A 13872-nucleotide genomic window follows, 5' to 3' on the forward strand; every position below is an offset into this window, starting at 1 on the left:
TTTCTCTACCTGTGGGTAAGACAGGCATGTGTGCAAAATGCAAACAGTGCAACAAAGAAATGCAAGACCTGGTTACTTGAATGAAACAACATCATGAGAAGTTTCAGAGTAGCAGCCGTGTTAGTCTGTATCTGCAAAAAGAACAGGAGTACTTGTGGCACCTTAGAGACTAACAAATTTATTTGAGCATAAGCTTTCATGGGCTACAGCCCACTTCTTTATGCTCAAATAAATTTGTTAGTCTCTAAGGTGCCACAAGTACTCCTGTTCTTTCATCATGAGAAGTGTTCCTTCTCAGGAGGAAGCTGCGTTGAAGATGATGAAAGGAATGTGTCTGAACATGCAGGATCGTCAGGTTGGTAAATTTTTTTATTTCATACTTCTTTCTTAAGGACTGCCAGTCTTCCTTCTGGATTATTCTTGAATTCTCATGTTTGAGCAAAAAATATAATTGTTACTCTATGGTACTATCATTTTAGATGCAGTTGTGATAAAAAATAAATAACTGAAATAGGCAGAGCTTCCTTTTACAATTTCACTTTTAAAGCAGTACTGAGTGTCAGTGAATGCAATGAGTAATACTAAATGAGCAGTATGGTAATAATACTGCATTGACATATTTTGTTTAGGAGAATCCATCCTCAACATACAGGATTCTGAAGACTATCCACCTTCAAGATCACCATCATTTTCTATAGTTTCAGAGTTATCTGCCAATGATAGTGTTTCAGTCACATTATGTACGTCACATAGCCACAGTATATCACCTGTAGCCAAAAAAAAAAAAAAAAAAAAAATCTCCATCATCCAGAAACAGCCATAGACAAGTTTGTGGTAAGAACCAGCAGATTACAAAAAGAGGTCATTGATGAAAAAATTATCCAGTTTGTTTATGCAACAAACTCTCCTTTCCGTATGATTGAGAACCCACACTTCATTAACATGGTTTAATCATTAAGACCAGGATACAGTCCACCCAACAGATAAAGTGCTGGATAAAGTGTATGAAAGAGAAATTGAGCAGTGTGCAAAAGGTCTAGAGGGTAAAATTGTTTACCCATCAAGATTCAGGTTGAGCAATGTCCACAATGATCCTGTCATATGTGTGTGTGTGACAACAGAAGAAGGAAATGTCTTCCTTACAGAAACAATTGATACATCAGGAAATGCACACACAGCAGAATACTTACAAGAAGTAGCAGTAAAAGCTATAACAAACTGAAAAAAAATTCAAATGTCTCGTACGCAGCTTGGTCACACAGACAATGCTGCAAATATATCTAAGATGAGAAAAAATTATTTAGAAGAGTCCCAACCTAATAAAATACGGTTGCAGCGCTCATTTGATTCACCTCCTAGCGAAAGACTTCAGTGTCCCAGAAATAAAGGCTAATGTTGTTGAAATTGCAAAATACTTCCCTAACAACCACTTTGCACCAGCTGCTCTGAAAAAAGTAGGAGGAACCAAGCTAACTCTCCCACAAGACGTGTGATGGAACTCAGTAGTGGACTGTTTTGAGCACTATATCAAGAACTGGCCTAATCTGATGAACAAAATCGTGAAAAAAATAGATGGCACTGTCACAGCCAAAGTTCTCAACATTGGGCTTAAGAGAAATGTTGAACACATGCTGAGTATCCTGAAGCCTATTTCTGTAGCCTTGAACAAAATGCAGGGAAATAGCTGTTTTATTGCTGACGCTGTTGAATTTGGAACTGAGTGAGATCTTAAAAAGAGAAATATGCAGTGACAGAGTTAAATTACAAGCATTAAAAAAAACAAATGGGACAAGCACTATCTCCAGCTCTTTTTCTCGCAAATATTCTCAATACTCGGTACCAAGGTCAAACCTTAACTGCTGAAGAAGAGGAGTTGGCTATGACATGGACATCCAGCAATCATCCCTCCATAATGCCAACTATAATAAACTTCAGAGATAAGGGTGAACCATTCAAGAAATATATGTTTGCTGATGATGTTTTAAAGAAAGTCACACCAGTGAACTGGTGGAAGTCACTTAAGCACTTGGATTCAGAGACTGTTGAAGTGATAATCTCACTTTTAACAGCAGTAGCTTCTTCTGCCGGTGTAGAAAGAATATTTTCTTCCTTTGGACTAATTCATTCCAAATTGAGAAATTGTTTGGGACCTGAAAAAGCAGGAAAGCTGGTTTTTCTTTTCCAGATTATGAACAAACAGGAAAATACAGGTGAAGACGACTGAGTTAGCCACAGAAGCCAATATTTTATGTTTCTCATGTTGACCTGGCTGACATTTTTATGTAGAAATCCATGATTAAATTGAGTCTGACTAGTGATTTAAATCAAATGCACCCTGATAATTTAGCATGCAGGACCTAGTAATCTTGCAGTGATATGCAAGAATAGGGATGAACTCAGCTTTACTTTTAGATCCCAGATTGAATTTGCAGAGCTGGCAGTTGGGGACAGCGGGAAGTCTAAACTAAACACATTTGATCTGGAATCTTGAAAGACCAAAAAACATATAAATAAATAAATTATATATAAAATCAAACCCCATACCACCATTTTTCATAGATCCACTTTTCAGAGTGGAACCGCACTTCTAGGCATTCTTTTATTAAATATATTTATTTTTGTTCTAATTTAAACATTATTTTTTAAAAGTTTAAGTATGCTCGATACCATTGCCTGCAGGATACCCCACTTTTAAAGTAACAACACTGTGTACAATTTGCATACTGATTTTAGATGGAATTTATGATGGAGGTTATGCTTTAATTCTGAGTTTTCCATGCTTTCCTGAATTTACTGCTCAGTGGGGAAGAAGTTTACCACACAATTCCTTCCCGATGACACAGCATTGTAAAACTGTAACATTAGGTGGATTTTTTTTGGTTTGGTTTTGCTCTTTCCTCGGAAGCAGCACATATAGTTCAGTGCTGGAAGAGGGACCACTGGTCTGCTCTAATATGACAATGCCTATGATTCTCAGTTATTTTTGAGTTATTAAATAAATGACAGGCTCTTAATCATGGCCATAGCCATAGTGAATATCAGGATGAGGTCAGAAGGGGTGGAGTTTTAATGTTCTTTACCTGGAATACAAGCTTTGCTCTTAAAACAGCAGGGACCCTTGTTTTAGCCACTATCTTGTATTTAAACTATTTCTTACTCAGTACATGATAGTGATGACTTTCACTTTGCTAAGTTTGCTTTATATAAATAAATAAATAAATAAATAAATAAAGTTGTGTTGGTACTGATGCCAGGAGCCAGAACATTTATTTTAATAAACTTGGGATAAAAGTGTGCTTTATCCTTTCCCTCCCCCCCCTCCCCCGAAGATGTTTAAAGTACAAACCAAAAAGAATTTTTGAATATTTTTGAGCTCTGGGAATGTGAAAAACCAAAAGATACATTTTAAATGGAGATTCGCAAGAGCCTGTAACTCAATGTGCATTACTACTTTTGGATATTTTGGAGGTGAGGGGAGACAAAGCCCACTGAAGTCAATGGAAAACAATTATTTCAATGGGCTTTAGATCAGTCCCTAAATCAGTGTTTTAAAAAGGGGTTTCTATGCAGTGGAGTATATATACATTGAATAAAGATTTTTAGCATTCTGGGTAAGTTTATCAGGAGAACAAGATTCTACAAACTTAAATACTCACTGAAACAATAAATCAGAGCAGCTTTGAAAGCCTTAAAAAAAAAACAAACATTGTTCCAAAAATTTCTTTAATGCATATTCACGTAGTAGTAAAATAATGAGAAATTTCCATATACTTTTATAAAGCTGTTTTTAATTAACTCATTTAACAAAATATAAAAGAAATTAAGACTCTCACAAGTGACTAAATCCTGTCTTCTGCTGAAGAGGTAAAGAGGGCACCTCTGCCCCAAAACCTCAAAGCAAGGCAAAGTCTCTTAACAATGATTGAGAAGACTAGATACAGGTCCAAGAGGGCATAGGAACTTGTCTAGTCTGCTAGCATTTATGCTGCTGACAGAAAGACTTGGTTTGTGGCTAAGGTCCTGGACTGGGACTTAAAAGCTATAGCATAAGTTCCCAATTCTGACACAGACTTCATATGTGACCTTGAACAAGTCATTCAGTTCTCGGGATTTCAGTTCCCCATCCATAAATGAGTGTAATATTACAACTTAATCTGGAAGATGCAGAAGTCCTTTGCCAAAGGACTTCGAAACAACACTGGATTATCTGTAGCCTCCATGTTGTGCAGCAGGTGTCGTCAAGGGTAAACTTTCAGACTTTACTGAATTTCCTGGCTCTTGTGGGTTGAACCTTTATAATAACTGAACATAATTTAGTGTATTCGGGAGCAGAACGAGAATGTACTTTAATTTTGTACTGTGTAACAGTGCATTTCCTCCCACAAGTCAGTGATGTGAATTGATGAGGCCCATTGCCTCTCTGAATTAGCACTTACTGTTATGTATTAGTAGGTGTCTCTGCAGAGAGAATGGGGTGCGAAACAAAGCCTTGCATTCCTCACACTGGAATGGTCTCTCTTCAGAGTGGGTCTGCAGACGAAAGAGAATGAGTCAGGGGGAAGGATCAGGGAAATCAATTAGGCGTTATTACAATAATTGTAGCTAACCTGGCAGGCTGCGTTCAGAGAAGACATCATGGCAGTTCCACATACTAGGTGACAAAGGATTCAAATAACGATCATGCTTCATTGAAGTGGAACTTTGCAAGACAACTTGGCAGCTATTAAATAGCTGTACACCACAAATTCTTGGAATTCTGTTATGTAAAAGGTGTGGGTGTGGGTGGGTGTGTGTGTGCGTGCACTCATCTGTGTCTGCCTGTGTGTACACATACAAAGAGAATACCTATATTTTGAAGGAAAGCTACAAGCTAGAATTTGCTGGTTCACCAAATAATACATCATCAAAATTAAGTGCACCCTCAAAAGCACATTTTCTCTGTTAATTACAGTCCACTCTTAGTCCACTGCTGATCTGCCTATTCTCAAGACACCAATTTAAAATTTAGCAAAATAAAATCTCTCAAATCTAGAACCTATCCCCATCCTCTTGTCTCAGCTTCATTTGCTAATTTAAAACAGAAGACAGAAGTATTTGTATTGAGAGCCTTGCTTACCCCAGTAAAAATTCATCATAGCTGAAATAGTCACATCAAAGTCATAAACAAGATGGAAAGCTAAGCTTGGCTGAATCTTGTAAACAAACTTCATAGCTGCTGATGCTGATCTCTGGAGCTTGTGAAAGAATCAGCTTTTATCCTACTTCTGTAAATTTCAAATCACTGCCTCTGGTTTTTTTATTGCAATGAAGTGCTATCCCACTATAGCCAGTAAATGAAGCTGTATAATATGTTATCTAACCAAATTGCCTATAATTTTCTGATACAGGGAAGTTTTAAAGAATCAGTCTCTAAATACCGCATTTAGCGCACAAGGACCTTAATTGAAAGCTATTGTGCCCCAAGGGAAAGGGGAGTGACTGGAAGTGTTTTATCACACACAGGGATTATGGTTAATAAAATTATGTATATTAAACAGTGAATCTCATAGCCTGAGGGTAAACATAAATATAGTACATAAATGCGCAATCTATTTTCTCCTCGTAGCAGGGAAATCCCTAATGTCATAAGACTTTCATAGCTACACCACAAACAGGAGGTGGTGGAGGAAAAAGGGGCGGTAAAATTATTTACATGCAGCCTTTAGCCCTTTTGGATCCCATACTCACATTCATTTTTAACGCAAATGTCCTTTCTTATGGCTAGCAATAGCAAGATGTTACAGCAGGGATTGGCAACCTTTGGCACATGGCCCGCCACGGTAAGCCCCCTGACGGGAGGGGACGGTTTGTTTACCTGCCACCTCCGCAGGTTTGACTGATCGCAGCTCCCACTGGCCGCGATTCGCCACTCCAGGCCAATGGGGGCTGTGGGAAGCAGTGGCCAGCACATCCCTCAGCCTGGAGCGCCGAACCTGCGGACGCAGCAAGTAAACAAACCGGCCTGGCCCACCAGGGGGCTTACCCTGGTGGGCCGCATGCCAAAGGTTGCCAATCCCTGTGTTACAATATACTAATAGCCATCTGTAGTGGATTACAAAAACCACAGCCAGAACTGATTAGATAAATAAAACAGCACAGGACGATTTCATTCTAGATACTTATTATTTCAAACATTCCTTTGTTTGTTATTAAAAAACAAAGCCTTGCTACTTTACACCTATTTCTTGGTGTATGTCCACAAGAGAGAGGGGGTACCTTTAAGAAGGTGCCTTGAGGCTGGATGGCTCAGACAGTGCAATGACTGAAAATGGGATACAGAGGCTTTCAACCTCAGTCTGTAGCTCAAATCCAGCCTAAAATCACATATAGTAGAAAGGTCACTGAATGACCATCAAATAGCTATGTAAAATAAATTGATCATTTCAGTTTGGTTCCTAGTGGTTCACATCATAATTAGCATTAGTTGATATCCTTATTGGCAGTCTCAGCAGAGAGGCCAAGGATTGACTGGGCGTGAAGAGACTGAACTACCTTCTCACCTCAATAGGTGGTTCCTCCAGAACAGGGTTGAGACACATTGATGAGACACTGTGGGGAAGCTTGCAGTGCTGCTGTCTGTGCTGTACCTGTTCTGTGGATAAATAGAAGGGTTCAGTCTCCAGGGCTGTCAATCTGGCACTTTTCACGAGCGCAAAAGTCACTTCTTTTTTTTCCCCAAAACACCCTACTCTAGAATGCTTTTCTGTTTTGTTAGTTCTATGGTTGTGGGACCCTTCCATTGTCACTTAAAAGCCCTTCATAGCTTCTCTCATATATGGCCTTTTAGCTACAGTATAGGAGCCCAACTGTATTTCTAAGCCTCATAATTGAGACGAATACCTAAATGTGTAATAGATGCGAAAGTGCACCTTGAGATGAATGCATCATTGTCATCATCACACACTTCTCACAATCACATGTTCACTTGCACACACCAGGAGTTCTTTGGGTTTGCTAGAAATGCACATGGGTTCTATAGTAGGAGACTCCAAATTGGAAAACTGGCCCAGTATTTTTGTTGTGCTCACATGAAATTTGAAGGTTCAACTAATAAGGCTTTAGTTGCTGTTACAAAATTACTTCTAACTGTATATAATAAATATACAAAATACTGTATAATAGTACACACACAGTATATTGTATACAATACTTCAACTTTTGTATTTTAAAAGATACAATTAAGATACATGCAGTAGCAAATACACTGAGCAGGAGATAATCATACAAGTGTAGACTATCATATATCCAATTTCTCCCCCCCCCCCCCCCCAACACACACACCAGGTGATGGCCACATGGGGAGCTGCCCCTAATTTGAATGTAACAGAACAGATTGCAGCTGCTTTCATATGCAGCTGACCTCCACTGGGAGCAAGCTGAAGCAGCAAGCACCAAGACCTGTAGTTTCTGCAGTCAAAAGGAGGGTGCCCATTATCCTTATGGTACTCCTTGGGCTGCATTTACTGGTTTAGGCTCTGATTCAGCAAGGTACTTAAGCAACTGCCTAATACTAACAATGTGAGTAGTCTCATTGATTTCAGTAGGACTATTCACATGTTTAAATAAAAGCTAAAAATATAGCAGTTTTCATCCAGAGACCTCACAGTGCTTCACAATTGTTAACGTATTTATCCTCACAATACCCTTGTGAGATAGGAAAGTATTATCATCCTCATTTTTAGAGATGGAGAACCGAGGCACATTCGGACTGAGTGACTTGCACAAAAGGTTGGTGGCAAAGCACGACACTGAGCATGGGTCTTGCAAGTCCTAGGCTAGCGCCCTATCCACAGGCTTGAGTACACTGCTGAATCAGGGCCTTGGAAAAGTATCTAATCCACTCAATTGTTATCCAAAGCTCTTTTCTACAAGTCAGTGGCAAACCGAGCCTTGACGTATGTTGAAAATTTGGATACAGGACTGAACCCAGGTTTTTTGAAAGTGTATCAGCACAGAAAATGTCTATCCACACTGGGAATATGTGTAAGCATTTTACTGCATTAGTGCAGCTCACGCAGTAATGTAAATAGAGGAAAGTGCAACACAGGCAGAGATGCTTGAAAATAATTTCCCTCATTTGAATTTTATCCTTATTAGGAAACCATTGTTTATACATTCCAGTGTTTTGCATGGCATAGACATGCATATACTATAGACTTGATTCATTCAGAATCTGGGCCGGCACAGGGCACTTCGTGTTCGAAAGTCTGCAGAGGGAGGATGTGACACCCAAGACACCTACAACTCTTATTCTGCCAGGGGGGTTGTAGCTAGCCACTGGAATTCTAAAAGGGCTTGGCTTCTATTCTGGAGGGTGATGAGACCAAGGCAGCTGGGGAAAGGGCTGCTGTGGAACTTTCCCTAGGAAGCTTTTGCTAGCACGGGTCTTGTGGAATTCTATTCTCAACCCCAGCATACAGCTGCTTATTCTAGTAGAACCCCCATGGTAGTGCCATCAGTGCAATTCTCTGTCTTTTCTTGAGTGAATATCCCTTGATTAGCTCTAGGCTCTTCTGCATCTTGTGTCTACTGAGCTACTACTGTTTACTGGTCATGTATCTTCACATTCTCTTCCCTGACAACGTTAGCGACATGTAGTCAACAAGCAATGAAGACGTGGGGGAAACAAAGCCAGATACTTCTGGGTACAAAAATAATTTGTACTATACGCCCACCTTCGTCAGGTCTGACCTTCCATCATGGAAGGTAACAGGGTTTCTCTTCAGCACAATTCCAACACTGCTCACCTCCCCTAAATACTATTGCTCTCCTCTTCCACAGAAATGCCTATTTAATTCTGTAGACTGGGCATTTCAGAGGAGCCTAAGGGTACATCCACACTGCAAAAAACAACAACCCCCACCCAAAAAAGAAACAACATGGCAGCAGGTCTCCTACCTGGGTCAACTGACTCAGACTCACAGGGCTCGAACCACAGAGCTAAAAATAGCAGTGTAGACATTTGAGCTCAGAATGGAGTCCGGACTCCAAAACCCTCCCCCTTCGTTGGGTTTCAGAGTCCGGGATCCAGCCCAAGCCTGAATGTCAGCACTGCTATTTTTAGCCCCATAGCACAAGCCCGAGGCAGTTGACCAGGCTCTGAGATTCATTACCGTGTGGTGGTTTTTTTTGCTGTGTAGACTTATCCCAAGTGAGTTAACTCCCACCTCCCACTGAAGTCCCATGAGAGTTGGGCACCTAATTCTCTTCAGCTTCTTTGAAAAGCCCAGTCTTAAACTGCACAGTGGGCAGCACTCCCCAAAACCTGAGCCATGTTTGAAAGTACTACTTTATTCTGACACTTCCACACAACACCAGCTTAGGTATCCTCTATACATTAATAAAAAAAAAAAAAAAAAAAAAAAAAAAAAACTCAAACCTTCATCCAAATAATACATATAAAATTCAAAGAGGGCAAAACACTTCCATCCTGTTTCTTATTATAAATGAAAGTCTGTCGTATAATGCTAGATGCAATGTAAAAGCCAAAAAGGTTTTTCAAAACTGAAAATATGTTTTCCATTACATACTGTTTATTTATCTGTTTTTTAACCATAGCACACATCATTCCTACTGCACATTTATAACCAAGCTGCTTCAGTATAGTAAAAGTATTCTGAAACTGAAAGCGCTGTCGGCCGATTTGGGTGCAAACATTTACTTTCACCCAAAGAAAATAAAACAGATACAGTATTCCCATAGGATTATACACACACACAAACACACACCCCAATCAGGAGGATGTAGATTTAAACAAACAAAACCACAAATATGATAAAAATGCATAAATGAAATATATGATGGAGTGGGATGATATGATGTTTTAAATTTCCATCTTATTGGGATAACTACATTGTCAACAAGTCACTGAGCCCTCTGCCTCTTATGCATAGTGCAGTCCTCTCAAAATCATGGCCATACAAATAGACTAGTACCCCTTCTATCATATAGTTTGTGCCACACTGTTTGTTCAATGTACACAGGGATTTACTGTGTTTTAAAGAAGGTAAGTTGCTTGGATTTGAAGGGGTTGACAGGACTTGTTGCTGTTGTATCATTAAATGTACAGATCTTATATTCTTTTGTTTCTCTGTGCATTGTCTTTATCTAATTGGACTAAGATACTCTCTGCATTACTAGCACACAGACTCAAGAAATAAGTATTATTGCAAAGTGTGAGAATAATTATGACAAAAACTAAACAAGATATTTACCAGATAATCAACTATAAAGTTTGCATATTTCTCTCGGTTAGCAGAATCGGTAATCTTCAGCAAATATATGATCCGATCCTGCGAGGTTTACTCATAGAATCTTTAGTTATATGAGCAAAGCCACTGACTTAAGTAAGGGTTGCATTATGGGGCCAAAATGATATGGCAGTTCATTCATTATTCTTGCTTGATCCTGAAGTTCTTAGTTCAGGCAAAACTCTCTACTGGACATCAGATGAAGGTTATCATAACAAAATCTGTAGATTTTCTTAGTTTTTAGATACAGAAGTGGCTGCCCAGATTATGTATTTCAGGAATTTTCATAAAACTGTATCCACTTGGTAAGGTCTTGTTTTTTGGTTGCTGTTTTTTTTTAAATGAAGTTACACACAAGTTATGATCATAATATATATGGCAGCTAGCCTTGTCTTTCAGCATGATTGTGCATGCGTTCTGTTTTAAGGGGGAAAATGTCATCCCTGTTTCATCCTGTAAGAGACATTATTATTACTTTCATATGATTTATGTCTGAAAGTACAAGAGATGGTGCAAAGATCCTGTGCCAAATTCCCAGATGGCATATAACATGAGCCACACTGTGAAAACCTTATAAGTATGGGTATATCAGTTTCATCAAAGTGGAGGGGGGAAGCAAGGGGTTCCAAAGACTGGGCAGGAAATCAGCCAGATAATTTTTTTTTACAGTCTTGTAATTCTGAAGCAGCAGTCATGGGTAGCCTTGCCATTGAAAATGTAACGTAGGGTTAAAAGTAATGACAGGCATTACAGAAATTAGGACAGGCAGATTTGAGCTTAAATTAACAGAAGTAGAGCATCCCTTCATGTGTACATTCTCAAGGTAGTGTTTCTTCTGCTGTTTCAGAAATGTATTATTTAACACTACCAAATGCAAATAATATGTTGTTTGAAAGTATCTCCTGATAAGTACGATTAGGAATGACTGCAGCAGCATTATTGCTCATTTTGTTCAAATATGATCATTCTTTTTTAAGCCAAAAACTGAAGACCTTTTAGATCAGATAAATATTTGACTTGATAACATATAAAAACAAACCAGAAAAATCAAAATAGGGATTTATTCAGTGCATTTAGCAGAAGAATCATTTGTGTGTGTTTGTTTGTATTTTACTGGAATTCATTTATTATCTTGAGATCTTGGTTATAACAAAGAACACTAGAAAATACATTTTCTAATACTTTAATCTCATGTTTATAAGCATGCCAGAGCTTAATGATCAACCATTTAAAAGAAAAATAGCTGCATATCTGAGGCTGGCAGACCTGTAAACAACAACAGCAGAGTGCTTTACCTTCTTGTGATTCTTGTAAACATTTCTGTGGGCAAATCCCTTTCCACAAAGCTTGCATTTATAAGGTTTATCTTCACTGTGTATTATTTTGTGTGCAGTCACTTGATCAAGTCGTTTGAAGGACTTATTGCAAACCTCGCAGGTGTAGGGGCGTTTTTCTGCAGAAAATGAGTGGGGGACATTTAATCTCCTGTTTATACAGGGGGGAGAAGATGAAAGGCAGAGACAGTCATCTCCTCAGAGAGATTTTTGCAATTAAGTCAACCCAATTAAGATTAAACCAATTAGAAAGACATCTAATGCCCTTTATGTTAGACAGTTAAGTCACTTCATAAAAGATGAGCTATGGTGTATCTCAAGAAATTGGCACATTCTTTGCAATAATCATTGCTAACACTAAATTCTGATTAATTAGCTTAAATCAAAAGAAAATGAGTTCAAAGAGGAAAAGCTTGCTTCCAGATTACAAATGTGAAAGAGGACATGACAGTTTAAATGTTTTAAAAGTTAATTAACAATATACATATCATATTAGTTTCAAAAACCAAAAGTTGCTATGCAAAAGCCTTTCTGCTTGAACTGGTGACTCAAACACAAGCCCTGTAGTCTCACCCAAAAGCATCAATAAGCTAAAAGCCTCTGGATAAAGCTTATTTTAAAATAAATGTGATTGCAGTATGTTGCAACCAAGAAAGCAGATATATTAAAAGGCTCCGCTGTTACAAAATCCTGCATGTTTAAACTTTAATGTATTTGACAAAACCAAGTTTGTGCCTCCATTGTGTTCGTTGATGTTTCTAATTACTGGATGAAAGACCTAGAAACGCCAGGTTCCAAAGATCAAAAATGCTGGCAGTGCCAATTCATATAATACTGCCAGACCTGCAGACAGAGGGTGCTGCCAGTCACAGTGACCTGCTCTACCAAACATCAGGCAGGCTGATATGTTAATGTGTGGTCTACTGCATGGTGTGGAGTATAAACTGCTTTATTCTGACTAGGAGCTCTGTGCTCATAATGCGAGTCCATTAGAGAATCTGAATGTCTCTCCTTTTATCACAGTCCTGCCTGGGTCATATCCCAGTTCTGCACCCCTTCCATTCAACCACTAGACACCTAAACCCCTACACAAAACAAGCAGCAATGTTATTTCTTCCCCAAACCCCATAGCATTGCACTCTCCCATCCCAGCTAGCCGGAAGGAGAAGCTTGAAGAAGTTGCCAGGAGCCGGAGGTTGCACCATTAAATTTGGACCTTTCACTGGTGCAAAGAGAGTTAGCTGGCACCAGATTTACTTGCACCAGCTCCCAGACACTGCAGAATCCATCAAAATGTCTATAAAAAAAATAACATAAGGCAATATACCTCAAGGACCAATTCCACTATACATGAAAAAAACACAGGGTTTTTTTTACCTGAGTGAGTTATCATATGGCGTTTTAGCTGGTTAGCTGAAATAAATTTCTTGTCACATTCCTGACACTCAAAGATCTCATGAACCTGCAAAATGAGTGTTTAATGATAATTAAATATGTGTCTCAAACAAGATCACACATCTTAGATATACAGAACATCTCTAACAGACTGTAATTATTTCTTAGCTAGTAGCTATGTTAATACTCATGGAGATATTGTGATTTCTTTCTTAATTATCCCATGCTGAACAACAGCGTGTCTCAAAAATCAAATCTTCATACTTCTGAACCAACATTTATCACTAAGACAACACACAGGAATGAAGATTATGTAAATATGTAATATCACATTCATTTTAAATCTCATCAATATGGAAACAAAGCAAAAAATAAATAAATGTTGAAAACCTTGCAAAAATATTTTCAGTTCATTTATTTCCAGTAAGCATGGGCTTATAAATAACAGAAAGAGCTTGAAAGTTTGTCTCTCTCACCAACAGAAGTTGATCCAGTAAAAACCGGTTACCTTTTTGTAACTGTTGTTCTTCGAGATGTGTTGTTCATGTCCATTCCAAGCAGGTGTGTGCACGGCGGGTGCAAGCCAGCCGGAAGATTTTCCCCTAGCAGCGTCCGTTGGGTCAGCCTTGGCGCCCCCTGGAGTGGCGCCTACATGGCGCCCTATATAGGGGCCCGCCGACCCTCCACCCCCTCAGTTCTTTCTTGCCGGCACTCCGACAGAGGGGAAGGAGGGTGGGTATTGGAATGGACATGAACACCACATCTCGAAGAACAAGTTACAAAAAGGTAGGTAACAGTTTTTTCTTCTTCGAGTGATTGTTCATGTCCATTCCAAGCAGGTGACTCACAAGCCT

General features: G+C 39.0%; 1 protein-coding gene across 2 annotated transcripts in view; it reads right to left on the reverse strand.

The window, feature by feature from the left end:
- Positions 1 to 13872, reverse strand: part of PRDM5 (PR/SET domain 5) — a 140876-nt gene that overhangs the window by 71884 nt on the left and 55120 nt on the right. For both annotated transcript variants that reach the window (XM_065405377.1, XM_065405376.1), the window contains exons 8-10: positions 13001 to 13085; positions 11585 to 11742; positions 4437 to 4530 (exon numbers count right to left, since the gene is read on the reverse strand). In XM_065405377.1, coding sequence (XP_065261449.1) covers positions 4437 to 4530; positions 11585 to 11742; positions 13001 to 13085 — 337 coding nt within the window. The remainder of the gene's footprint in view (positions 1 to 4436; positions 4531 to 11584; positions 11743 to 13000; positions 13086 to 13872) is intronic.

Source organism: Emys orbicularis, chromosome 5 (assembly GCF_028017835.1).
Source record: "Emys orbicularis isolate rEmyOrb1 chromosome 5, rEmyOrb1.hap1, whole genome shotgun sequence".
Classification (NCBI taxonomy): domain Eukaryota; kingdom Metazoa; phylum Chordata; order Testudines; family Emydidae; genus Emys; species Emys orbicularis.